Here is a 23631-nt window from a genome sequence, read left to right as displayed (position 1 = left end):
GGAGAGACAGAGTTAATGCAAGTCAGGAGAGAGTGAGGATAAAAATAACCCTGAACTTGTCAGTTTGGTCACTGGTGGCTGGGTTAGTCATCTGGCAGGCTCTGCTCCTGCTGCTCCAAGGGATTATTTTACAGCACTGAGAATTGAATAATTTCTGTAGAGGAGAGGGAGCGGGCCGGCCGTAATGAGTGGGATACTGTCATCAGCACTTCTTTTGCACAGCAGCTGTTCTCTGTTTGGCCTCTGAATGTGGTCATTGTTGACTTTCCTTGTATACCTGCCAGGTTGTTAGGTGACTCACAGCACCAAGGTTCATGCACTTGGCTCCCAAATGCCTCCCCTTTTCCTTGGTGGTCCTTCAGCCATGGAGCACCCACTCATTTTTTCATTTTCCTGATTCATCTCTGTTGCCAGGAGCCTGTTGGAGTAAATGTCCTGTTGCCCCAGGCAGCTGCTTAAGGTGGGGAAAAAAGGAAAGAAAAAAAGGGAAAGGGAAAGGAAAGGAAAAAGAGGAGAGAAGAGAAGAGAAAGATTTGTGCAGATTGAAGCTGATGAGCCCCAGGGTGTGCTGCTGTAGTGGTGCTGATATCTGATTTTCTGGCTTCTGTTAAAATGTCCCTCCTTGTCCTATGCTGAGTTTGTGCTACTTAACTCCCCTATACATTGCCCAAGGTTTCTGAATTTCCATGGGAGGTTTAAGGGTGGAAATGTTCATTTTAAGGTTTTACACTGGTACAAGGAAGGGGTCTCTGCACTTAAGGGGCAACAGAGCATGTTCTAGTTTGTAAGGAGACAGCTGGTTTAACTTCTCCAGAATCCAAGATGAGTGGATCAGGGCCTACACCAAGGCTGTATTCCCCAGGGACTCATGCTGAAGAGAACTTCTCACTCTCCACATTGCAGATTTTCACCCCTGGCTGTCCCCATCCTGTCCCTCAGTGCTTTGCTTCCATGCTGGTTTATGATTCCCCCTTTCCATCCCCAGCTCTCTTCCACCTTCCCCTGTGCTGGGACTTGTTTGGAGCTCCATTTGTGTTCCTGGTCATTCACAGTCTGTGCTGATCCCCTCCCCAGCTCTGTTCCAGCACCATCACTGTCCTCTATCCAACACCAACTTCCATGGATCCTGCACTCTGTAAAGCTCCACTTCTGGTGGGCTTGAGCAAGGATTGCAGAAGTTGGTGGTGATGTAGAGGAAGGGAGTGAGGGAGGATCTGTGGGTGGGCAGGCTGGCTGCTGAGCCTGGCTTCATTGAGGGAGGATGAGGAATGGCTTTGAGGATGACTGAGCACAGGGAAAAAAAGGAATTAGCTGGGTTTATGGCCATGCATGTGGTGTGAGAGCAGTGGCATTCCCCCCAGGTGCACTCTAAGAGAACTTTCTTATCTTCCCTTTTCCTGGGGATGAACATTCTTCCTGTTTAGTGATATGGGAGTTCCTTCTTCTCCTTGGTTTCACTGTTTATATTTAAGGGAATATACCAACATTTCAATTTCTCTGAAACCTGTATGGTTGCATACTTTCAGTCATGAGAATGTTGAATATTCAGATCCTCAGTGATCCAAGTCAGAAATCAAGGACTGGTACTCCAGGGTTCTTCTCCAGCTCAGAACATGGGCAGGACCTTGATTTGAATTATTTATTAATGATGATACCTTCAGGAGCCTCCTTTTCCTCATGAACTGTGAAGGGTTTTGACAAGTGTTTTGTTCTTCTGTTCTTGCTCAGTGTCTCCCTGAAGCTGGGAAATGGCCGTGATGGGAATTGCATGTCAGGGAGCTCCTGATCCAGCAGTCAAGCACAAAAAGGAGCTCACAGCTGCTGAGGGGCTGAAGGAGACAGTGAGTGAAAAGCAGAGCAGTGTTTGCAAAGTAGAAGATTCAAAGAAGGCCATCTTTCACAGTCAGTGGAAAATCCTGAATGATGTAATCACCAGAGGAACAGCAAAAGAAGAAACAGAAGGAGGCTGTGCATCAATTTCTATTATTGCCCAAGCAGAATGTGAGTAGCAGGGCGGGCTGTGCTTCATTGAGAAAAAGGAATGTGCAGAGAGGGATGAGATTTCACTCCCTCGGCGCTCCTGGAGAGCTGAGGCCACATCTATTTGTAATCCCAAGTGGGGTGGAGCTGATGACACATCCCAGACTCTATTTAGGAAGCTCATGAAATCTCCTAATAATGTGGCAGCATCCACTGAATAAAGCATAAATAACAGACCAGCATGAGACCTGTGCACCCCAGGCAGGTCTGTGTCCTGTGGGGCACCTGTTCTTAGCTGACTTCTGAAAGGGGTTTAAACGAGGGGATAAAGAGGAGGAAACCAAAGTAAAGCTGTCATCTGGGAAAGAGCTGGGGGATCAGGAGATAGCTGGGAAGCCTCCTAATTGTGGGGGAGGAAGAATGCAGCGTGGGTGGTGTGACATGACTGTGCACTGATTGTCTGGATCACTCATTTAGCACAGTGGGAGAGCTGTTTGAGTCCACTTGTTACTAGGAGAGACTTTCCCTGCTTTAAGACAAGTGATGATCCTGGTTTGTTTTTTCCCCACAGGTGAAAACAGTCAGGAGTTCAGCCCCACTTTATCAGAGAGATCCTTTATTGCTCACAGTAAACGTTACAGGTGAGAGACTTCCTAATACAAACACCCCTCTTCACTGCTGTTTATTGACTCTCCTTGTTCCAAATCACCCTGGCTCTCTGCACTTAAAATGTTTTTCCAAAAGCACTCCTGTTGGAATTAGCTCTTCAGTCTGAGGCCTGGTAAGAATGTGTCTTTCCCAAACCATCTTCCCATCAGGAAAAAATACAAGTTTAGGCACAAACCACTTGAAACACCTTGCATAGTGTTATTGGCAATGCCTGCAGATTTACTTCCCTTGTAGCCTTCTGGCTATTTCTGGATGGTCAAATTTGTTTTGAAATTACTGATTTTTTTTTAAAGTTCATAGGCTTGATGTAGAAGGATCCAAGGAGAAATTTTCAGTCTTTTTTAACTGAACTGTGTTGATGCTTTTGAAACTGTTACACCATCTGCTGAAAAGCTGTGTGAAACCTGGGCTGCTGCTAGAAGGAGCCCTCAGAAAAGGGAACAGCTTAATTTCTTGGAAGGATAAAAGGGGATGAGAACCTTTGCTTAATGACAGCATCAACAACAGAAGTTGTGAACACAGAGAAACTGGAAGTGGTAAAAGGGACAGTGACACTTGTGATGGACAAGTGGAGGCCTGGGAATTGCTTTTCTGGTTCTTCATGAAGAATGTCTTCCTGTTTGGGCTCATCCTGGAGCTCTCTTACACACTGGAGCCCTGTCAGGCAGCCCCAGCACCTGCAATGGCTCACTGGGGTACAGAATTAGGTGCTGCCTGTTTGCTGGTGGCTTCAGACACCTTGTGGGGTGTGAGGTTTGACACTGCTCAGTGGCTTTAGGATGTGGTCCTATGGACTGTCAAAGTGCAAAGTCACCCATTTCTGTGGGGTTTTATGTGGGATTTGGGGTTTTCTGGGATGCACACCAGCTGTGAATTCAGGCTCAAGGCACTGTGCTGATGCCATCAGCCAGAATTCTACTTAGGACATCTTTGAGCACTAAAATAGGAAAAGATGGAGGGAGTGGCTGTGCCCTGCATCACTGATCAGGAAAGGCAGAGAAATGTATCAGAACTGTTCTGCATCAATGGAACAATTGCTTCATTTGAAGATCAAAAATCTTGTTTTCTCTTAGAGCTTAATTTTAAAAATCTAGCTGCTATGATTGGTATTGAATCATAGAATCACAAATTATTTGAGTTGAAAGGAGATCATCTCTTTCTGACCCTCAGTAACTGCAGGCAAATATTCCTCTTGAAAGTTCATCTCTGTGCAGACCCCAGCTGGAGTGTTGTGTATATCTGTACACATTCTTAGACATCATGTTGTAGTTCTGGGCTTTACAAGCCAGCACATTTTGGCTTTTTGAAGCTGTTTTATTTGAGTGCTCTTAGTCATCCCTCTTCTCTGTGCAAAGCTTTTTTCCTTCAAATTAGAGCAGGCATTGATATTATGAAAACATTCATTAATTTTAATAAATTTTAAAATAGACTGCATTTATCCATCATCTCTGTGTTCACTAGAAATCAACCACAAACTGTCTCAGAGCAGCCTGGAGACATGCAGTGCCTTCCCCTCTACTTTGCTATGTTCAAAAAAGAGACATAAAAGAAAGCTGGGGAAGGACTTGGAGTGACAGGACACAGAGATTGGCTTCCCCCAGCCAGAGGGCAGGGTTAGGTGGGATATTGGGCAGGAATTGTTGCTGGCAGGGTGGGCAGGCCCTGGCACAGGGTGCCCAGAGCAGCTGGGGCTGCCCCTGGATCCCTGGCAGTGCCCAAGGCCAGGCTGGGCAGGGCTGGGAGCAGCCTGGGACAGTGGGAGGTGTCCCTGCCATGGCAGGGGTGGCACTGGGTGGGTTTTAAGGTCCCTTCCAACCCAAACCATTCTGTGACTGTACATTCCAGCCTTGTTCTTCCAGAATTTGTAAACCCTGGGTCACTTGAATGTTTTGCCTCCCCCACACCCCGACATTTCTTTTGTACAATCCCAGAGGTGCTGCTGCTGGGCCTTGATCTTGAACTTACCTCTACTAGAAGTCAAGAAATTGTGTTTTAGCTCTCTGTTGAGTTAGCAGAGTTGCTAATTTGCCCTCTGTGGGTTGGAGGGGCCCTGTGAGCTGTCCCATCTCAGAGCCCTGCTGTGCTCTGCCTTCCAGCAGCCGCTCGGACAGCCTCGATCACATCCCCAACAATGTGGCCCACGCCACGGAGGGCAGGATGGCACCCACCTGGAGAGGGAGGCACCGGGGCAGGGCCAGGAAGAAAAGGCACAAGAAAAGATCCAAGCTGAAAGGACAACCTGTGGCTGCTGGCAGGAGAAGTCCAAGAACTCCAGAACAGGAGAGCTGCACCCCAATTCCTGTCCAGGTAAGAATCTTCCACCTTCCTTTTGTACTGTCCCTGCAAACTCCTAACAGCTCTTGGGTGAATTTTGGTGGCTATACTGAGGTTCTTGCTCAGCTGTTTGGTTTTGTTTTCTAGGAGGATGAATCCCACCAAAGCACTCTTTACAGAAACAGTTTTTGGGTTCCTGAATTTAACAAGGACTTGGGCTATGATCCACTGCCTTTTGAGAAGCCTGCCCATGCCCCTTTGTCCATGGGCAAACTCCATTCCCCGAGGAGCCAGTACAAAACTGAACTGCACAAGCTGATCAGCCCTATTCAGTGCCTTAATCATGTTTGGAAACAGAGGGACACTGTTCCCCAGCCTGAGACTCTCCATCCTTTTCCCTACAACATCCTTCCCCCCCATTTCCCACATGTGGACAATCCTCTCCGTGCCATGAAGCAGAATGCTCTGGACACATACTTCCATGGTGACCTCAACTATCAAGACAGTCACTTATCTGGCCTAAACTTAGAATATAATTTCACCAAATGCATCAACCAATCTGTGCAAACTAGTTCAGACAAGCTTTCTGTGGAAGAATATTTGGTAGATGCCTTGAAGGGGAGTGTGAGTTTTGGTGAACCACAAAATTTAGCCAGCCTGGCCAAGACGTGGAGAGGAGGTGGGCTGGAGCTGAAGGAACAATTCCATGAAGCAAGTGAGAATGAAGGCGTGCTGCTGAACGAGGTGATCTGAGCCACTCTGGGGTGTGGGAGGCTGAGCTTCTCCTGGGCTTTGGGAGAGGGGTAATCTGCATCCATGTGCTTGCTGCTAAAACTGTGATTTCTGAATGGTTCTGGATCTGGTTGAAGCCGCCAGATAACCATGCAGGGTTGTTTTCTGCAGGAATTAAAGCCCTGCCTGTCTCAGACTGCTGGCTCCATGCTGTGCTCAGCCACCAGACATGCAGGCCTGGCTCTGAGCAGTGGTTCTGTGCTTAGTCAGTCTTCAGCCATGTCTCTGTTTGCTGGGGAAGAGCCCAATCTGTTCAGCCAGGCTGCACTATTGATGGGCTCTGGAGGAGCTGGAGTGTGACAGAAAGCAGGGCTGGGTAGAAGGGGAGGTACAGGAGTGCAGTTTGTGCCTCTACTGGGACCAGCAGCTCCTGCAGCATCCACAGGGCCTGGGCACAGAAATCATTCAAATCCAAGGGACATGATTCATTTCTTCTGAATTCAGTTCTCTCTCAACACCCTAAAGTCCTCCTGGAGGACTTTCCTGGGGTCAATGTGACCCTGTCATTATGGTCTGTGCAGTTCAAGGTGTCCCTTACCTGCCTGCCTGTGTTCACACTGACACCTAAGGCACAGTCTCCATCTACTGACTGCAGAAAAGCTTCCACAGTGACAGGAAAGCATTTAGTCACAGGAATCTGGGTGAGTTGTAGGATTCAGCTTTGTAGTTATGTCCTGCATGAGAAAGGAGGAACACAGAGCTCCAGAGCATCCAAATCCTGGTGGCCTTTACAGCAGTGGGGTGCACTCAGTTAGATCCAACAGAGCCCACAGAAATCAGGTAGGTTCATCCTGTAGGGTTTCATCTCAAGCCTGTGACAGAAGTAATCTTGTACTGAGATTTCTGGAGAGGTGCTGTGTTATCTGTCCTTTTGCTGCTTCTGAGAATGTTGATCTCCATGCAGCTCAACATTTCAATGTCTCTTTTGTTGCTTCATTTTGTTTTCTGCTTGGACTTGCAGAAGCTGAAGCCGGTGGATTACGAGTACCGAGAGGAGGTTCACTGGACCAAGTGCCACGGCTCCTTGGGCATTGGCTCTTTTGGGGAGGTGTACAAGATAGAGGACAAGCAGACAGGATTCCAGTGTGCTGCCAAGAAGGTAATTCTGTGTGAGAGAAGGACACAAGACAGCACATGGAGAGAAATCTCTTCCCTCTTTGGGGCCTTGTACAGTCACAGTGAGTGGTGATGTTGTGTCCAAGGAAAAGCTCAGGGGGATGGCAGACAGAGAAGCAGCTGGAGGACTTGTATGTGCACAGGGGCCAAGATCAGCAGCCAGAAAAAAGCTCATTTGGCTTTAAAGTGTGCTGAAAAGCAAGAGTAGAGCTTTCTGAATGATTGTGAGTGACTGCAGGGGAGCAACAGCTGCGTGGGTTGTCTGTTATCTGACTATTCTTATCTCAAACCATGTCTGGTGTAAGTGGTTACATGGCAGGTATTTATTTCCCTGTTGAAAAAGGAATAAAGTAGGAAAAACCCAAGGCAGTCAGTAGGATCTGAAAACAGAGCTTTCATCTCCTGAGTGTCAGCTGCAGTGCTGGCACATTGTTCTGAGGTGATGCTGCTCCAGCTGCAGCAAAGGATGTGTGTTTTTCCAGAAGCTGGCACCATGATCTGTTCTACTCCAGGGTATGCCATTGTCACATGATGTAGGAAGTGTGTGGCATATAACTTGGAGCAGGGCATTGATTTGTGGGCTGCTGTGGGGCCTCAGGGGTGCAGACAGAGGAATAATGCAAGGAGATGAGGAAAATGTGAACTATTTTATTTGAACTTACACTTGAATACTTTCATCAACCCTGTGAACTGATGTTTCTCACATTACTTCACTAGAAAACTTTGTGTGGGAAGTGTTTGCCTTGAGTACAAAAATATTATGTGCAAAAAGAACCATCACTTTCATTTTCCAGTTTAAAATCTTCATTTTTTCCCCATTTACACTGGGCCCAGCTTGCTGTGCTCCCTGTGGAAAGATGTAAGAGGCAAGACATGTCAGGGTGTGTATTTATTTAACCATTTCATAACCATTCAGTTGTCAGCTATAGAAACAAACATCTCTCAAGCATGTAGAAAATTAATTCCTGTTCTGCATCCTCACAGTTCAGGTGTGAAATCTTGTGGTGACACAACCAGATTGTTTCCTGTCAGTGTGTAGCTATTTAAATGTATTATCCATTTGGCAAATCCACAGTCTTGGGAGGAATAGCTGTTCCTTGTGGGGTGTATTTTCAGGAAGGAAGATGGTTGTGCTGAAAAGGGAAACATGAAAGTAGGAGAAGCTGAAGTCTTTCAAAATGTCATTTCCCCCCCACCTAATTACTGAAGGATAAATGATGCTTCTTTATATCAGAAATGCATCTTGTTAGATCACACTCTGAAAGCAGAGAGTTCTAATATGCAAATTGGACACTTCTCTATGCTCTGTTTAATTTTCCATGAATAGCTGTCTGCAGTTCCTGCTGCCTCCCCTGCTCCCTACCTCACCTTCTTTCACCAGACTTGGTGCTGGAAGCACCTTCTCTCCAAATTCTTGAGATGAAAGAAAACCAGCTATAGCTGGATTGCTGACAGAGAAGAAACATGATGCATCTTTTTCCCACCAGAATCTTCATGACTCATGTTTTCCTTCTGGACTTCAGCAAATTCTTGTTTTATTTAGTTTGGCTGAACTTATTGAATGAAGTTTTTCTTTAACCATTTGCAGGATGAGCACCACCTAACAAGGTGATCATGCAGATCACTGCTTGTGGACATATTTTGTATTCCCTCCTGTTTTGGGGGAGTTGAATTTTTGCCAAGTTTTGCACCATCCCCGGGTTGTTTTTTTTTTTTCCCTCAGTTGTCAAAATTATCTTTTTACTGAGACAGAAATTACCTTCCTACCTGTAATCTGGAGTTATTGCAAGCTGGCATCTCTTGTGATGAATTTTCACTTCCCTTAAGCATTGAGGGTTCATCATCCCGAGCATTCCCACTTCTTGCTGCGCTCCCGAATTCTATTCGGGAAGATCCCAAAATTAAGTTTGGAAAAGACCCTCAAGCCCAGTTAACCCATCTCTGCTGTCCCACAGCCACCAGAGAGGGGCAGTTGTGTGAGGATCCACCCCAGGATGGCTCAGTTCTCCCTGTTCCTGCAGGTGCAGCTGGAGCATTTCCGTGCCGAGGAGCTGACGACGTGCGCGGCCGTGAGCAGCCCCAGCGTGGTGCCCCTGTACGGTGCTGTCAAGGAGGGTCCCTGGGTCACCATCTTCATGAAGCTCATGGAGGGTGAGCAGGGCACCATGGCACTGCCCAGTGCACGTTGATCTCCTTTTCCTCCTGCCAAAAAAGGAATCTGTTAGTTCCTCAGTGCATCCAGGGTATTCCTGGTGTGAATTCCCCAGTGGGTTGGGATGGGTGTGTGTAAAACCTGCTGTGGGGGGAATGATTCCCTGTCCTGCCTTATTCCAGTTCAAGGTGTCTCTTTCACACAGTTGGGGCTGGTTTGTGCTTCCTGGTGGTTTGCAGGACACCAGTGGGGCTCATTGCCTTGGCTGTCTGAGCAAACCTCAATGATTCCATTGCCTGGTGCTCTTTTTCTGGCCAGACCCATGGGAAACAGGCTGTGAACCATGGAAACCCAGTGGGTTGGGATGGGTGTGTGTAATCCCTGCAGTGGGCTTGCTGTGGGGGGAATGATTCCCAGTCCTGCCTTACTCCAGTCCCTTTTTCACAGTAAGACACAGCTGGGGCTGGTTTGTGCTTCCTGGTGGTTTGCAGGACACCAGTGGGGCTCATTGCCTTGGCTGTGTGAGCAAACCTCAGTGATTCCATTGCCTGGTGCTCTTTTTCTGGCCAGAACCACAGGAAACAGGCTGTGAAGAATGAGTGGTGGTCAGTAACACCCAGAAATGCCTGTTCTGATCACAGAGCACTTGCTTTTGCTCCAAAGCAGCACTGTTAAACTGACACTAAGCAAAAAACCCATATGATTAAGGCCTGTTTTGTGAGCAGCAAAAACTCTGGGTATAAACAAAAGGAACTGAGCCATGTGTGGAAGATAAGTGCTATCAGATGTGGAAAATCTCATTTTTTCAATGGAAACCACCAGGAATGCTAATGATGCTGGGGAGAATTTAAGCATAAGATAACATGGACTCCCTGGATTCCTTCCTAGGTGGCTCATTAGGGCAGCTCATTAAACAGAGTGGCTGCCTGCCAGAGGACAGAGCCCTCAGCTACCTGGGCCAGGTGTTAGAGGGTCTGGAGTATCTTCATGCTCAGAACATTCTCCATGGAGATGTCAAAGGTAGGAAAGTGTTTGAAGTACCTTGTTCTTCCCTTTTCTTAAAAGAGGCAAACTGCTTGGAGATTAAATTATTAATTTATTACTTACTTAAGTTATGGGATCTACTTACTAGATTTTCAGATCTATGTTTGAAATTAGAGTTTCCCTTGGTTCTAGACTGCTGGCAATATCATATTTGTCACCTCTTCTTGTCACCCCATGGGTCTGCCAAGCTGCTTGCCCAGGCTGGCCCACAACTGGGCTACAAGAATCTCCAGGGCAGGTAATTGATAGTTTATAAGAGATAATTACAGCTCTGTACTTGCTTAAGCCAGTGACAGGAGAAATAAATCCTTTAGGCTTAGAAAACTCTAGTTCTGTGTGCTTCTGAGTGTTTTTCTCATCTCCTGGTGCAGAGGAGACTAATGGAACCCTTCTCTTGGCAGCTGAGAACGTGCTGCTGTCAGCTGATGGGAGCAGGGCCCTCCTGTGTGACTTTGGCCACTCTGCTCACCTGCACCCAGATGGGCTGGGAAAGTGCTTGGTCACAGGTGAGGCTTTGCTGCTGCTCTTCTGAGGAATTGCCCTTCTGACTCATCCTCTCTCATGAACATTTACATGTGGCTGATTTGCAAGCAACTGCTCGGGATGTCTCATTTATTGGTATTACTGTGACAGCCAAAATGACCTGAAATTTGGGAGGTGATGGTCTTTATCTCCCAGGCTAGAAGGGTTTTTGTAAGATTATGTCAGCATGCTGCATTCTGTGTTTTGTCCCTGCAAGAAACCACACTGAAACTTTAAAATGCTACTCAAACTTTCTGTGTAAACTCACTAAATAGTGAGGAAGAGTCCTGATCTTCACTAAAGAAAATTCTTTTTGTTTGGCCAATTAAACTTAACCATGCATCTTCATGCAGCTGTTGAAAGAGAAGGGTGTTTTCTAAAGTCAAGCTCATGTTTTGCCTCCCAGATTTGCTTGCAAGGGAAGTTTAATCCCTATTCTGTGTATAAGGGATGGGTCTGAGAGGGAATAGTTTCTGAGAATACACAATGCTGCTTTTTGGGTTAAGGTGGAGCCCTTCCACTATGGAGAAAAGCTGGGGGAGCTCAGATTGTTCAGCCTGGAGAAGAGATGGCTCAGAGGAGACCTCAGAGCCCCTTCCAATGCCTAAAGGGATTCCAAGAGAGCTGGAGAGGGACTTGGGACAATAGCCTGGAAAGACAGGGCAAGAGGAATGGCTTCCCACTGCCAGAGGGAAGAGTCAAATGGGGCATTGGGCAGGAATTGTTCCCTGGGAGGGTGGGCAGGCCCTGGCACAGGGTGCCCAGAGCAGCTGGGGCTGCCTCTGGATCCCTGGCAGTGTCCAAGGCCAGGCTGGACATTGGGGCTGGGAGCAGCCTGGGACAGTGGGAGGTGTCCCTGCCATGGCAGGGGTGGCACTGAATGAACTTTGTGGTCCCTTCCCACCCAAACCACTCCATCCTACAAAGCTGCCATGTCTCACTTCAGCTGAAAAGAGAAGCACTCTGCCTTAGGCCTCCTCCCAGTGGCACTGGAGCAGTTCTCTTGCCTGCTTGCACTGAGTTTTCCCCTGGCTGTTTTAGGGAACTACGTGCCTGGCACAGAGACCCACATGGCCCCCGAGGTGGTGATGGGCAAGCGCTGTGACTCCAAGGTGGACGTGTGGAGCAGCTGCTGCATGATGCTGCACATGCTCAATGGCTGCCACCCCTGGACCCAGTACTACAACCACCCTCTCTGCCTGAAGGTGAGTGACCCAGCTTCTGTGCAGCTGAGCTGCCTGAGCCTGCTACTGCTGGCCAGGGAGCACTCACCTGGGGCTGGAGGGCTGGGAGCCAGCTGACAGTGTGGGGAAGGATGGAAGTTTGACAAGAAAGTCTCACAGATGCTTAGCAGAAAGATTTTTGAATGTAGAGTCTGATGAAGGAATAGAGATGGAAGCAAGTTTTGATATAGAAGAAAAGAATTGCTGAGCCAGTCTCACTGGATATCCTTTGCTTCCTTGGTTATGTTAGTTAGAAAGGGTTTTTATGACTTAGAGCAAAGGATAAACCCACCCCAAACAAGAAGATGTTTTTACCAGCAGAAAGATAGCACAGGCAAAGTTGCAAGTAGAAAAAAGGTCTCAGAATTTTCCACTGCAAGAAAACTGAAAAACAACTTCTGGCTTAAACTATGATATACTGACTTTGAGTGATTGGAGAACAGTAACATGAATATGGTAATTACAGTAGTTATGATAGGCTATAGATAATAGTTAAGGTATAGATTGGTTCTACTGTATGAAGATGCCCAGCAAAGAAAAGTAAATAATGCATTGTGACCAAAAGAAAAGTATAGAATGCATTGTGACCAAAAGAAAAGTATAGAATGCATTGTGACCAAAAGAAAAGTATAGAATGCATTGTGACCAAAAGAAAAGTAAATAATGCAGTGTAACCAAAACCAAAGGGTGTCCAGGCCTGCCTGCAGCTGGAGCTGACAGCTGTGGGCACAGCTCTGTCACCCGCGACCCTGGGCTGCTGTAACCTCTTGGATACAATAAACTGCATTTTGGATACAATAAACTGCATTTTGGATACAATAAACTGCATTTTGGATACAATAAACTGCATTTTGGAGAGCCTCCTGGAGTCCTGTATCTCTCATTTAGGCTCTTACATGACAGGATACCAGCCTTGCTCTGGGAGCTGAGCATTCCCTGCGCTTGCTCTGCTTGGGCTGTTCTTCCATGCCCTGCTCATGACTGGGGTGTGACTTTTGAGCCATTCAGCTGTAATAAAATTACTGTTCAGCTCTCACTTAATGCTTTCATTTCAGTTGGAAACACTGTTGGGGTGGGAAGAACCTTCCTGAAATCAAATTAAGCCTCTCTGGTGTAACCTCTTTCACTTCCTGTTTGTTACACAGATCGCTAAAGAGCCGCCTCCTCTGAGGGAAATTCCACCTTCCTGCAATCCTCTCACTGCTGAGATTATTAAACTGGGGCTGGAGAAGGAGCCTCTGCAGAGGGCATCTGCATCAGAGCTCAAAACCAAGACCACTGTGGCACTTGAGGAAGGTAGAAATGTCCTGATGTAACTGATGCAGCTGAACCTCCATATTCCCACTGGGAGAGCTGCTGGTGCTGCTCCTTTTGGAAGGAGCAGTCTGTTTTATTGTCCAGTATATCATTTTCACAGTATTGATGCATGTTTTGGGTTGATGGCTTTTGCCTGCAGCTGAGTGTTTGTCACCCAAATAAATGATTTCCTGTGTGCTGTCACATGCCCTTCTTCCTTCTCTGCTGGAGGAGGGGAGCTCTCTGTGGGTTTGTTGAGGTGCTCTCCTGGGCTCCTGTCAGCTGAAGCATGTGTGCAGCACAACTGCAAGCAGGGCTTTATTTACTTGTGGTTCAGTCTTACCCCTGACACATCACTGATTTATCTCAACTTAATCCTGCTGAGTGGTTCTGTAATACAGTAAGAATTTGTGGAGGTGATCTGGTTTTATCTTATGAAGTAGCTGGGCATTTTACAGCAAATGCACTTCAAAAATTCTTACAGCAAAGGAAAACTCATACCTCTTTTATTGCTTTATTTGATAATGTTTGTATCTTTTTTTTTTTTTTTTTTTGTAGTGGGAGGTGTGAGAAGCCCCTGGAAAAGTGAATACAGAGAGCCCAGACATTTATCTTTGAACAAAGAAAACAGTGCACAGACATCCCTGTCCCCCACAGTGAGCCCAGTTTCTGAGATTGGTTCTGACCCAAAACTGTCAGTCAAAGTTTCCTGTGGCAGCCCACTCCTACCACCTCCGTCTCTGGAGCAAACAGAGGAGGTTGAGGGACCTCACTGGAACGAGGGCAAGGAGTTACCTGAGACCTGTGATCCCCCACCCCTCTCCTCAACTCCTCTGCCCCTCAAGAGCTGCAGCCACGTGGAAAGAGCCACAACCATTTCAGAGCAAGAACTTCAGCAGCTGGAAATTGGTGAGCACTGGGCTGGGGGAGGAATTCAGCTCTTTTTGCTGGAGAGCAGGATAAAAATACAGCTGCTTTCTCTTGGCTTGTTGACAGTTATTTTTGGGTTTTCAGCTTGGATGTCATTTTGCTCATAGTTCCTTTCTCGTTACACAAATTGCTCAACCTTCCTTCAAACTACCAAAACTAATAGTTCTTAACCAATTAAATGTGCCACAAAGGGAGTGAACAGAATTTCCTTCCTCCTGAACAGGGGGGAACCTTCTGAGAGAGGTGCAGGAACCTCTTGGAAAGCAGCCTGTTTCAAACTTGTGCTTGTTTGCACTGTGTAAACAGTGTCAGAATTCCAACTTCATCTGCAATTCTAGGTTCAAACTTTTTTTTTTTTTTTTAATTGAGGTAATAAAGGAATGGCAGATGTCAAGCAAAGCAGTGCAGTTAAAATCAGCCTGCAACTCTTTAGTTCTGGGCATTGGAAAACCTACAGCCATCAGCCAAGGAATTTGGTTACAACTGCAAAGCAGAGTTTGAAAACTAGCAGTAAATTCAGTGTGGAAATCAGTGATTTGTCCAGCTCCATTGCCCCAATATAACTCTAGATTTCACTTTTTTTTTCTCCCATATTTTCTAGTCTTTTTGAGTGAATTGAAAGAAATTAGGAACAGAGTGGTTTGAATTGTAACTGTGTCAGAAAACTGAAGAATTTTAGGGGTTGCTGATGGGAGGCTTCTTTCTCAAATGGCTTTGGGCCTTAGCAGCATTGTAAGAGCTGGTTATGTTTGGGATATCTGGATATTATCAGGAATATTTGCAGTATTTGTAAGTACTTGTGTCCAGATAAGGGAGTACAAACCTCCAGATACTTGTGAGAGTTGAGTACATGAGTTTGACTTTTCCCTGATAATGTGGATGGATCTAAAGTGATATCTCCCAGGAGACATAAAGGCAAGAACTGGTGAATTTAGGATGCTATTTTGCATGTTGCTGCACAATCCATCCCCTCTTTGCCCAGTTTCCCTGTGTCACAGTGGTCTCTGCATGGCAGAGCTGTGTGTTGGGCTCTGCTGGCACCAATATGAAATAAATATTAAATATTGCTGAAGAAGCTTTGGGTATTAGTGCAGAGCTGTGATTAGAGCAGGGAGACATGGAGTGAAACACTGGAAATGTCCCCCTGAAACACTGGAAATGTCTCCCTTCTCCTCCTTTTGCTGCAGAACTGTTTCTGAACAGCCTTTCCCAGCCTTACTCTCTGGAAGAGCAGGAGCAAATGCTTTCATGCCTCAGCATTGACAGCCCCTTTGTGTCAGATGCCAGTGAGAAGGTGAGTGGGGATGGGTGGGGGGTGGCTGGTTGGCACCCTTGGCAAAACTGGCAACTGTGACCAATGAAAATCTGGAATTTCTCAGCTTTGCTGCTGCTTTCTGACACCCAGTTTGCTGGGAAGAAAGCTTTGCTCATGCCCAGTGGGGTGTTGAGGGCTGTAGCTGTGCTTTGGTTACCTGTGCAGCATGGATCCTGTCCTCCAGAGGCTCTCCTGTGCTGGATCCTCATCTGAAGCTTCAGGAGTGTGGAGACAGAGAATCTCAGCTGCCTCAAGCCTGTCTGTGCAGGGGAAGCAGTGATGGAAGTGGGAGCTGCACCAAGCAGCTGGGCAGGGCCTCCTCCTGGCCATGACCACCAGTGAGAGGGTTAGGGAAAGACCAGGAGAGTAGGACAGGAAAACAGAGACCCAAATATTGGATATTCATTCCCAGATCTATTCTCCATGCATTTATTTTAACCCATTGATAGTCATGAATACATAGTTCTGGTTATTTACCAATTTCAGTTAGGTTGGTTTGCTCTCTCTGGTGTTCCTAAGGTGGGGAATAGCAGTGAGGAACACTGAACAGGCCTTGTTGGACCAGGGAAGGACAAAAGAACTTAAATCACAGTTTTCAAAGACATTGAGTTCCCAGTTTGTGCATCCTGGCATCTGCAGGAGTCAGTTCTGATTGGGAGCAGCATTGTGTCCTATTTCTGTCTCTCTTCTCAGTCTTCCAGTGCTTTTTGAGGAGGGCTGAGGGAGTTCTGCACAGCTCAGCTGTTGACACACACAGTGTGCAGTGTGGGATCTGACTCTGCTTGGTTTTTCCCTCTAACACCTACACCATACCTGTAACTTGGTTTTGACTGGTTCAGACCTCTGTGCTGGTGTCAAATTGACTGGGCCAATACAACAGTGCAGCAGCACAGGGCCTATGGTTGGTTTTGTACAGTGAATTGGTTTTCCTGGGTGTTTCTAATGTCAGTAAGTGACAAATATTTTAACTGATGTTTTTAATTCTCCTGCCAGTCAGTACAACCCCTCTTTTCTCACTCAGCTTTTCAGCTCATTATTGATTTAACTTTTGAGAATATCTGATAATGTCTGCACACTGTTGCACTGCTATCCATTCCCTTTCCCAGAGGGCACATAAATGTTGTCTGAGGCTCAGCCTTAAATCCCTGTGGATTTCCACCTTTTTTCTCCTGACCTTATTTCAATGCTCATCTCCTGCCAGCTCATTTTCTTTCAGAACCTTAGACAAACTTGTGCTTATTCCTACAGAACTCCATGAAGGCTTCTCAGAGCTTGAGGGACACCATGAGCTCTGGGATCCATTCCTGGAACAGCCAGGCAGAGGGGCAGAGCTGCAGCTGGAACAACCTGCTGAGCCGCAGCCGGCACACGGACACCCCCAGCTGCTTCAACGGTGGGTCTGCCCTCCCACAGCAGGGAGAAATGGCCAGAAATCACCTTCTCACTACCTAGACAAGCTGGATATGGAGTTTTTGAACTCCTTTTGTCCTTCAGTTGCTGTGGCAGCACAGATTCCCCTAAAGATGGGTTTTGAGGAGGCCCAGTCTGCCCCAGTCACAGATGGGTCTGTGCAGTAAAATCCAGGGAAGTTTCTGAGCACACACAGAGCCTGTGTGCCCTGGTTCATGCAGCCTCCATGTGCAAGGAATGTTTTATAACCACAAACATCTACCCAGAATTTTGAGGGCAGATTGTGCAAATTAATCCATCCCTTCAGCTGCTTTCTTGCTAAATGCAGCTCTGCTCTGTGAGTCATTGCTGTCTGCAGCAAGCTCCATGCTCAGCGAAAGACCTACAGAAATGAAATCCTTAATGACAAAAATGAGCTTTTCCCCATGTGTGTGCCTTGTCAGTCAGTTTGCTGTGAGGTCCTTGTGGCTCAGCAGAACTTAAAGAACCTCTTGTGCATTCCAGGAGTGAAAATCCAGATCCAGTTGCTAAGTGGAGAAAATTTGCACATCAGAGATTTCCACAGGACAAAGGTGGGAGACATTGCCACGGGGATAAGCAGCCAGGTGAGACACAGACTGGAGTTCAGTGCATCATTTGAGGAATGATTTCTTCCCTACTGCAGCCTCATAACCCCTGAATGCCAGAGAGACCCAGGAGTGGTTCAGGGATCCTTAGGACACCTGTAGAAGCAGAGCCTCAGTGCTGCTGTTTTGAGTGTGGTACCAGAGGATGTTTTCTGAATCACAAAATCATTAAGGTTGGAAAAGACCTCCAAGATGATCAAATCCAACCTTTGACCAAATCCCACCAGGCCCATCAAACCATATTTCCAAGTGCCACATCTACTCATTTTCTTGAACCTTTTCAGGGATGGTGATTCCAGCACTGCCCTGGGCAGCCTATTCCAATGCTATCCACTCTTGCAGTGAATAAATTTCCCCTAATATCCAGCCTAAACCTAGTACCAAACCTGAATTGTAAGCCAGTGCCAATTGTCAGAGTGAGCACAGGGATCTATATCTTAGAATATCAATATTCTGTGCTGCAGCTTAAAAAATCCTTCTCCTCAATTATAAACTCTTTCCCTCTCCCTGAAGAATCATATATAGCTTTTTCATCATGAACAGCAGCATCAGCTCAGGGAGATGAGCTCTGTTTGGCTGGGGTGCTTCCAGCTTGTTCTGTTGGAGCTGTTGGCACACTCCTGTGAACCTCACTGTGGGCTGCTTTGGCTGTTCCTGAAAGAAACTCTGGAGAGTCTGTGGGACTGTGACTCATCTCAGTGTAAAATGGGATCATCTCTAAAAGATGTTGCACCAATCTAAAAAATGTTCCAGTGGTGCTGGTTCTCTCTAGCCTCTGTTCTTGTGAACATCACAAAGCAAAATACCTGCAGAGGAGCTCAGGTGCCCAAACATGGGCAGCTCAAGATCCCCCCAGCCATGGCCCAGAGCTCAGGGAGGCACTTTGCTGTGGGGGTACCAGTTGTTGGTTTTTCTGGGTCTGGATTGAAGGCACTTGAGACAATAATTCATGTTTGGACTCAGGTGTTTATTATTTCTTACCAGTAAAACAGTCTCACTACTGTGAGTTCTGCAGCTTTTCATTAGAAGGCACAAAATGGCAACAATCTCTTGTTCCAAGGTCTTTTAAGACTAAATTATTCAAATAAGAACTGACACCTAGATTATTTTCCCTTTTAACCCAATAACTGATCCCAATGTGGACTTTTCTGCTCAATTACAAAATGCCACCCAAACCCATGAAGAAGAAGGAAGAAGAAGCATGAAGAAGAAACCCAGGATAACACCCTGTGCCCTCCATCTTGCTTCCATCCACTACACACTAAAAATCCCAAAACCTCAATTTCTCACCCAGTGATACACCTACAGTGCTCTCTATAATCTATTTCACACTTCTGTGGATTCCAGTCTATCTTGAAGTCTGGGAAACTTTCTCCATGAATGAGGGTCAGAGTCAGTGCTCCCCTGGTGTGACCGTGTTCACAGGGGTCTTAGGATGAGGGAAGAGACAAGAATGTTGACTCCATGTTTCAGAAGGCTGATTTATTATTTTATGATATATATTATATTAAAACTATACTAAAAGAATAGAAGAAAGGATTTCATCAGAAGGCTGGCTAAGAATTGAAAAAGTAGGAATGATAACAAAGACTTGTGACAGACTAAGACAATCTGGACAGCTGGACTGTGATTGGCCATTAATTAAAAACAACCACATGAGCCCAATCCCAGATGCACCTGTTGCATTCCACAGCAGCAGATAACCATTGGTTACATTTTGTTCCTGAGGCCTCTCAGCTTCTCAGGAGAAAAAATCCTAAGGAAAGGATTTTTGATAAAATGTGTCTGTGACACCCTGGGGGTCAGGGCACCCCAGAGCAGACAGAGGAATATTCCCTGTGCCCTGGCTTTCCACACTTTGGCAGCAGGATGGGCACTGCCCAGTCCAGTTCTGAGGTGTTTCCTTGTGAGAGGAGCTCAGGCTGTTCCTGCCAAGCACGAGCCCCTCCCTGGGAGCTGCTCCTGCCTTGGGAAGCCGGGTGTGATGGAGGGGGCTGGAAGTGCCACTGAGCTCTGTGTGTTCTGCTCCCCAGATCCCCGTGCCTGCCTTCAGCCTGGTGACCAAGGAGGGGCAGCCTGTGCACTACAACATGGAGGTGCCTGACTCTGGCATCGAGCTGCAGTGCACCCTGGCCCCCGACTGCAGCGTGGGCTGGGCCTGGCGCGTCAAGCACGGCCAGCTGGAGAACAGGCCCTGAGCCCTGCCTGCTTTGGAGCTTTGCACCTTGTGAAAGGAGGAATTGCAAAAGCTTCTGACCTCCCCTGCCGTGGAGCACCAAGTGCGGTGGCTGCTGTTTGTGCTGCAGCAGGATCACAGCTCACTGCCCTCGCTTCTGTTGGCTGCTCTGATCCACTTCCAAGACATGTCCTGAGCTTAGACATTCCCCAGGACAGTGGGAATTCCTTGGTTTGGGTGTGTTAGAGCTTGAGAATGGTAGGTGGAAATTCCTCACTTCTCAGAGGAAGGAGGTTGTGCTTTTCAGGAGAGCAGGGCCATGAGGACTCTGCTCCTGCTCCAAGGTGAGGTCGGTCGTGGCTGGGCTTGCCCAGAGGAGGAGCTTGGGTGCCCTCAGTGTGGCTGGGGTTGCTTGTGCCAAGAGGAGCTGGCTGACTTCCTTCCAGCTGGAGGAAAAAACATTTCTGGAGGCTCTGGGGAGCATCATCTCCACCTCAAGCCTTTAGCATGGGGAAGATCCACAGCAGTCACTGGCTGGCTCTTGGTTTCACCTCCCACCCTTCCCCGCAGTTGCTTCATTCTTGAAGAGAAAAGAACTTTGTTCCCAGAAAGAGCTTTGCTTGCAGCTCCCACCTGCAGGTCTCAGAGGAGCTGCTGCTCTCTCTGGTGTCCCTGGCAGGCAGGGCAGGAGCAAGGTACAGAATTCCATGGAGGGGTTGTTCCTCCATCCTGTTCCCATCTCTGATGTGGGACTTCAGGTGCGCTGTCCCATCCTTGGAGGAATAAGGGACATCAGCTCTGTCAGCTGTGACAGGGCTGAATTTTATGGCAGAGTTTATAAAAATCTCCCTCCCAGCTCCCAGTTCTCCCTCCCAGCCCAGTGCCCCAGTTCTGTGAAGTCTCACAAGGCTTCCCACTCCTCCCCTCACTTCAGACTGGGTTCACTGAGTGGGATGGGCAGCTGGGCCTGGAATGCCTTAAGCTTTAAACTGTTTTTTTTTTTTTACTGATTTGTGAATGTTTGGAACACACTGAAACCTCACAGGTCACGTTCAGGTGGGTGGGTGTCGTTCACCCTTCTCCATCCCAGAACAGATCCCGAGGGAGGTGTGAGCTCCCAGTGTGCTTGTTCAGGGCTGTGCTTGTTCCAGGCCTGGCACACCTGGAAATCACAATCCCTCCCTCTGGCTGTGGCTCTCCCAGAGCTCTGAGGCTGCATCTGAGCAGGGGCTCTGCATCCAGCCTGGGCAGAGCAGCAGCTCCCAAAAGCCAAGGTGGGCTCTGCCAGGTCCGTGCTGGTCTGGGAGACACAATAGGGCAGCAAAGTGTTCCCAAGGGAAGTTCTCTTAGAAAATAGCTGGGAAAAGCTGAGCTCTGAGCCTCCCTTTTTGAGGAGCAGCACTCCGTAAACAATGGATGCTCTTTCCCTTTGGTCTCCCAGAGCATGGGCTGGTTTTGCTCCACCAGACAGTGACATCCCTGATCAGAAAACTCAAGTTTGTAATAAGAATGATGTAATAAGAAAGTGGAATTCATGAAGAAAAATGAAACCTGTCACCACTTTGGGTATCATTTTTATAGCACTTTTTGTTCTAAAGCACTTAATAGATTGTCCAAAATAGGCACCTAATTATATCTACTATGCCACATTCAGAGTCTTTTCAGTAAATAATTAACACATTATGCACATGTCTTCCAGGAGGGAGTGGGGGAAGGGGGTGGTTGGCTCCATTTCTTTTTTCAGATGCCATAAACTACTAAAAGTTTAAGCTCTGGAGCAGGAGGGATCAAAGTGCCTCTTCCAGGGCTCCCAGGAGCTCCCAAGCACAGGTTCAGTGCATGCCTGGCTCCTTTCCTGAGCTTCCTCCAAGGGGACAGGAGGAAAACTTGGTTGTTTTTGTGAGTGTGTGGTGATGTGTGTATCCCAAAGCATGGTGGGTTCCATCCCAAAGGCTGCACTTTGTACCTGTGTCACCTGGGGGATGCTCCCATGTCCTGGTATCTAGTTCTGTGCCTAGGCATTGACATTGAGCCCTGGAGCAGCAGGGAGGGAGCAGCAGGACTGTCTGCAGGACTCCTGGGCTCTGCATCTGCAGCATTAACCTGAACTCAGGCCACCTGCACAAGGGCAGGGAACCTTCCTGGGCCTGGGATGTCCTTGCAGGGCCCATGGAGATCTCCTGGCCCATGGAGATATCTGTGTTCCCCTGGTCCATGGAGATCCTCAGGCCCATGGAGATATCCGTGTTCCCAGGTCCATGGAGATATCCGTGTTCCCAGGCCCATGGACATGTCCATGTTCCCTAGGCCCATGGAGATCCCCAGGTCCATGGAGGTGTCTGTGTTCCCAGGTCCATGGACATGTTCATGTTCCCAGGTCCATGGAGATGTCTGTGTTTCCAGGCCCATGGAGATATCTGTGTTCCCAGGTCCATGGACATGTCCATGTTCCCCAGGTCCATGGAGATGTCTGTGTTTCCAGGCCCATGGGGATCACCAGGTCCATGGAGATGTCTGTGTTTCCAGGTCCATGGAGATGTCTGTGTTTCCAGGCCCATGGGGATCACCAGGTCCATGGAGATGTCTGTGTTCCCCAGGTCCATGGAGGTGTCTGTGTTCCCAGGCCCATGGACATGTTCATGTTCCCCTGGTCCATGGACATGTCCATGTTCCTCAGTACCCTCATAGCAGCATTAGCCAGGACTCCCTGTTTGTTTTGTCCCAAGCCTTCAGTCCTGTTTTGCTGCCACCACAAGTGCCCAGTGAGGCTGCAGGCTCCCTGCTGGCCGTGTCCCTGCTCCCAGGGTGGGGTGTGGTGTCACATCCCTGCCTGGGCACAGACACCTCGGCAGCCCCACAAACCTCTGGTGCCTTCCCAGTCCCTGAGCTCCTCTGGGGTGATCTCCAGGCTGTGCTGCCAGCCAGCCTGGGCTGTCCCTGGCTATCTCCTGCTGCCAGGACAGTTTCCTCTTCCCTTGCCTTGTCACTTTGCTGTGACAGGCACGAACAACCCGGCCTCCAGATGAAGGCAATACTGACAGCAGAAAGTCGGGAAAGATTTGCATTATCCTTGTGCAAATTTGGCTGGAACTGTCAGGTTTCATAACGAGTGTTTAGGACAGAACCCCAGCTCAGGGTGGGGAGGACAAGTAGGAGTGATAAACACAGATGGCTCTTGTTGTGCAGCTCCTTCTGGAAGTCTGCAGAAATCGCTGCTGGTGAGCTGAGGATCTCATTGGGATGGGCAGTGGGGGAAGGTGCTGGAACCAGGAGCTTGTATGGAATGAATGACACTTTATAAAACTGTGATTTCTTGAAGTTAACATTTTTGACCTGCATTTTCACAGGGAAAAAAAAATAAAGCTATAAAAAGAGAAGATTTTGTTGTCGTTGCTGGTGGTTTGATGTGTTGTCCCAGAGAACAAGATGGTGATGCTCAATGAGATATTTCCAGGAAGAGGAGCCTGGTCTGAATGAACTCTGCTGTATAACTGGGGTTTGGGGGATTCAGGAGAAGTCAGGGAGGACACTTGGGCACTGCCCAGGGAATGGTGCCAGCCCTGAGGCTGCCAGAGCTCCAGGAGCTGCTGGACACTGCTCCCAGGGATGCCCAGGGTGGGATTGTTGGGGTGTCTCTGGGCAGGAGTTGGACTGGATGATCCTTGGGGGTCCCTTCCAGCCCAGGATATTCCAGGATTCTGTGATTTCTGGGGCTGAAGAGGCAGCACTGACTTGGATGGATGCCAGGCTTTGCTGAACAGCCTGGCATCTCTCCTTCCTAGCAGACAGTCCCTTGTCCTCCCTCTGTAGGGGATTTGCTGCACTGGGAGCTGCTCAGTCTTGCCCTGGGAGCTCAGGGGTGAGGCGGGCAGAGCTCTGGGGATCCCCCCACAGCTCCCAGTGCTGCAGCCCCTCTGTGCAGGAGCTGAATCCTTCCCCAGCGGGCTGGGGAGGGGCTGTGGCCAGGCTGCTGAGTGAGGACACTTACCCTGACACACATTTTTTGTGCTGTCATGCACCCACATGTCTGTGCTGTGAACAGACCTCAGAGCTGTTGTCCTCAAAAAAAAAAAAAAAAAAAAAAAAAAAAGGAAGGTGGGTGGTTT

General features: G+C 47.9%; 1 protein-coding gene across 41 annotated transcripts in view; it reads left to right on the top strand.

The window, feature by feature from the left end:
• The window catches only part of MAP3K14 (mitogen-activated protein kinase kinase kinase 14), a 29635-nt gene extending 6733 nt beyond the window's left edge, over nt 1-22902 (top strand). For 2 of the 41 annotated variants that reach the window (XM_071450743.1, XM_071450742.1), the window contains exons 2-16: nt 1729-2001; nt 2552-2621; nt 4746-4956; nt 5071-5667; nt 6677-6814; nt 8853-8982; nt 9872-10003; nt 10429-10533; nt 11591-11754; nt 12918-13068; nt 13627-13977; nt 15186-15292; nt 16562-16706; nt 17228-17328; nt 19383-22902. In XM_071450743.1, the coding sequence (XP_071306844.1) occupies nt 1749-2001; nt 2552-2621; nt 4746-4956; nt 5071-5667; nt 6677-6814; nt 8853-8982; nt 9872-10003; nt 10429-10533; nt 11591-11754; nt 12918-13068; nt 13627-13977; nt 15186-15292; nt 16562-16706; nt 17228-17328; nt 19383-19547 (2820 nt within the window). In that variant the 5' untranslated portion in view covers nt 1729-1748 and the 3' untranslated portion in view covers nt 19548-22902. The remainder of the gene's footprint in view (nt 1-1728; nt 2002-2551; nt 2622-4745; nt 4957-5070; nt 5668-6676; nt 6815-8852; nt 8983-9871; nt 10004-10428; nt 10534-11590; nt 11755-12917; nt 13069-13626; nt 13978-15185; nt 15293-16561; nt 16707-17227; nt 17329-19382) is intronic. The other 39 variants (XR_011682953.1, XR_011682964.1, XR_011682960.1 and 36 more) reach the window with 39 other exon arrangements.
• The last annotated feature ends 729 nt before the right edge of the window (nt 22903-23631 follow it).

Source organism: Agelaius tricolor, unplaced genomic scaffold (assembly GCF_023055355.1).
Source record: "Agelaius tricolor isolate 1412-34295 unplaced genomic scaffold, bAgeTri1.0.p SCAF_31, whole genome shotgun sequence".
Classification (NCBI taxonomy): Eukaryota; Metazoa; Chordata; class Aves; order Passeriformes; family Icteridae; genus Agelaius; species Agelaius tricolor.
The sequence above is the reverse complement of the archived record's forward strand: the minus strand, read 5'-3'. Positions and strand labels throughout refer to the sequence as shown.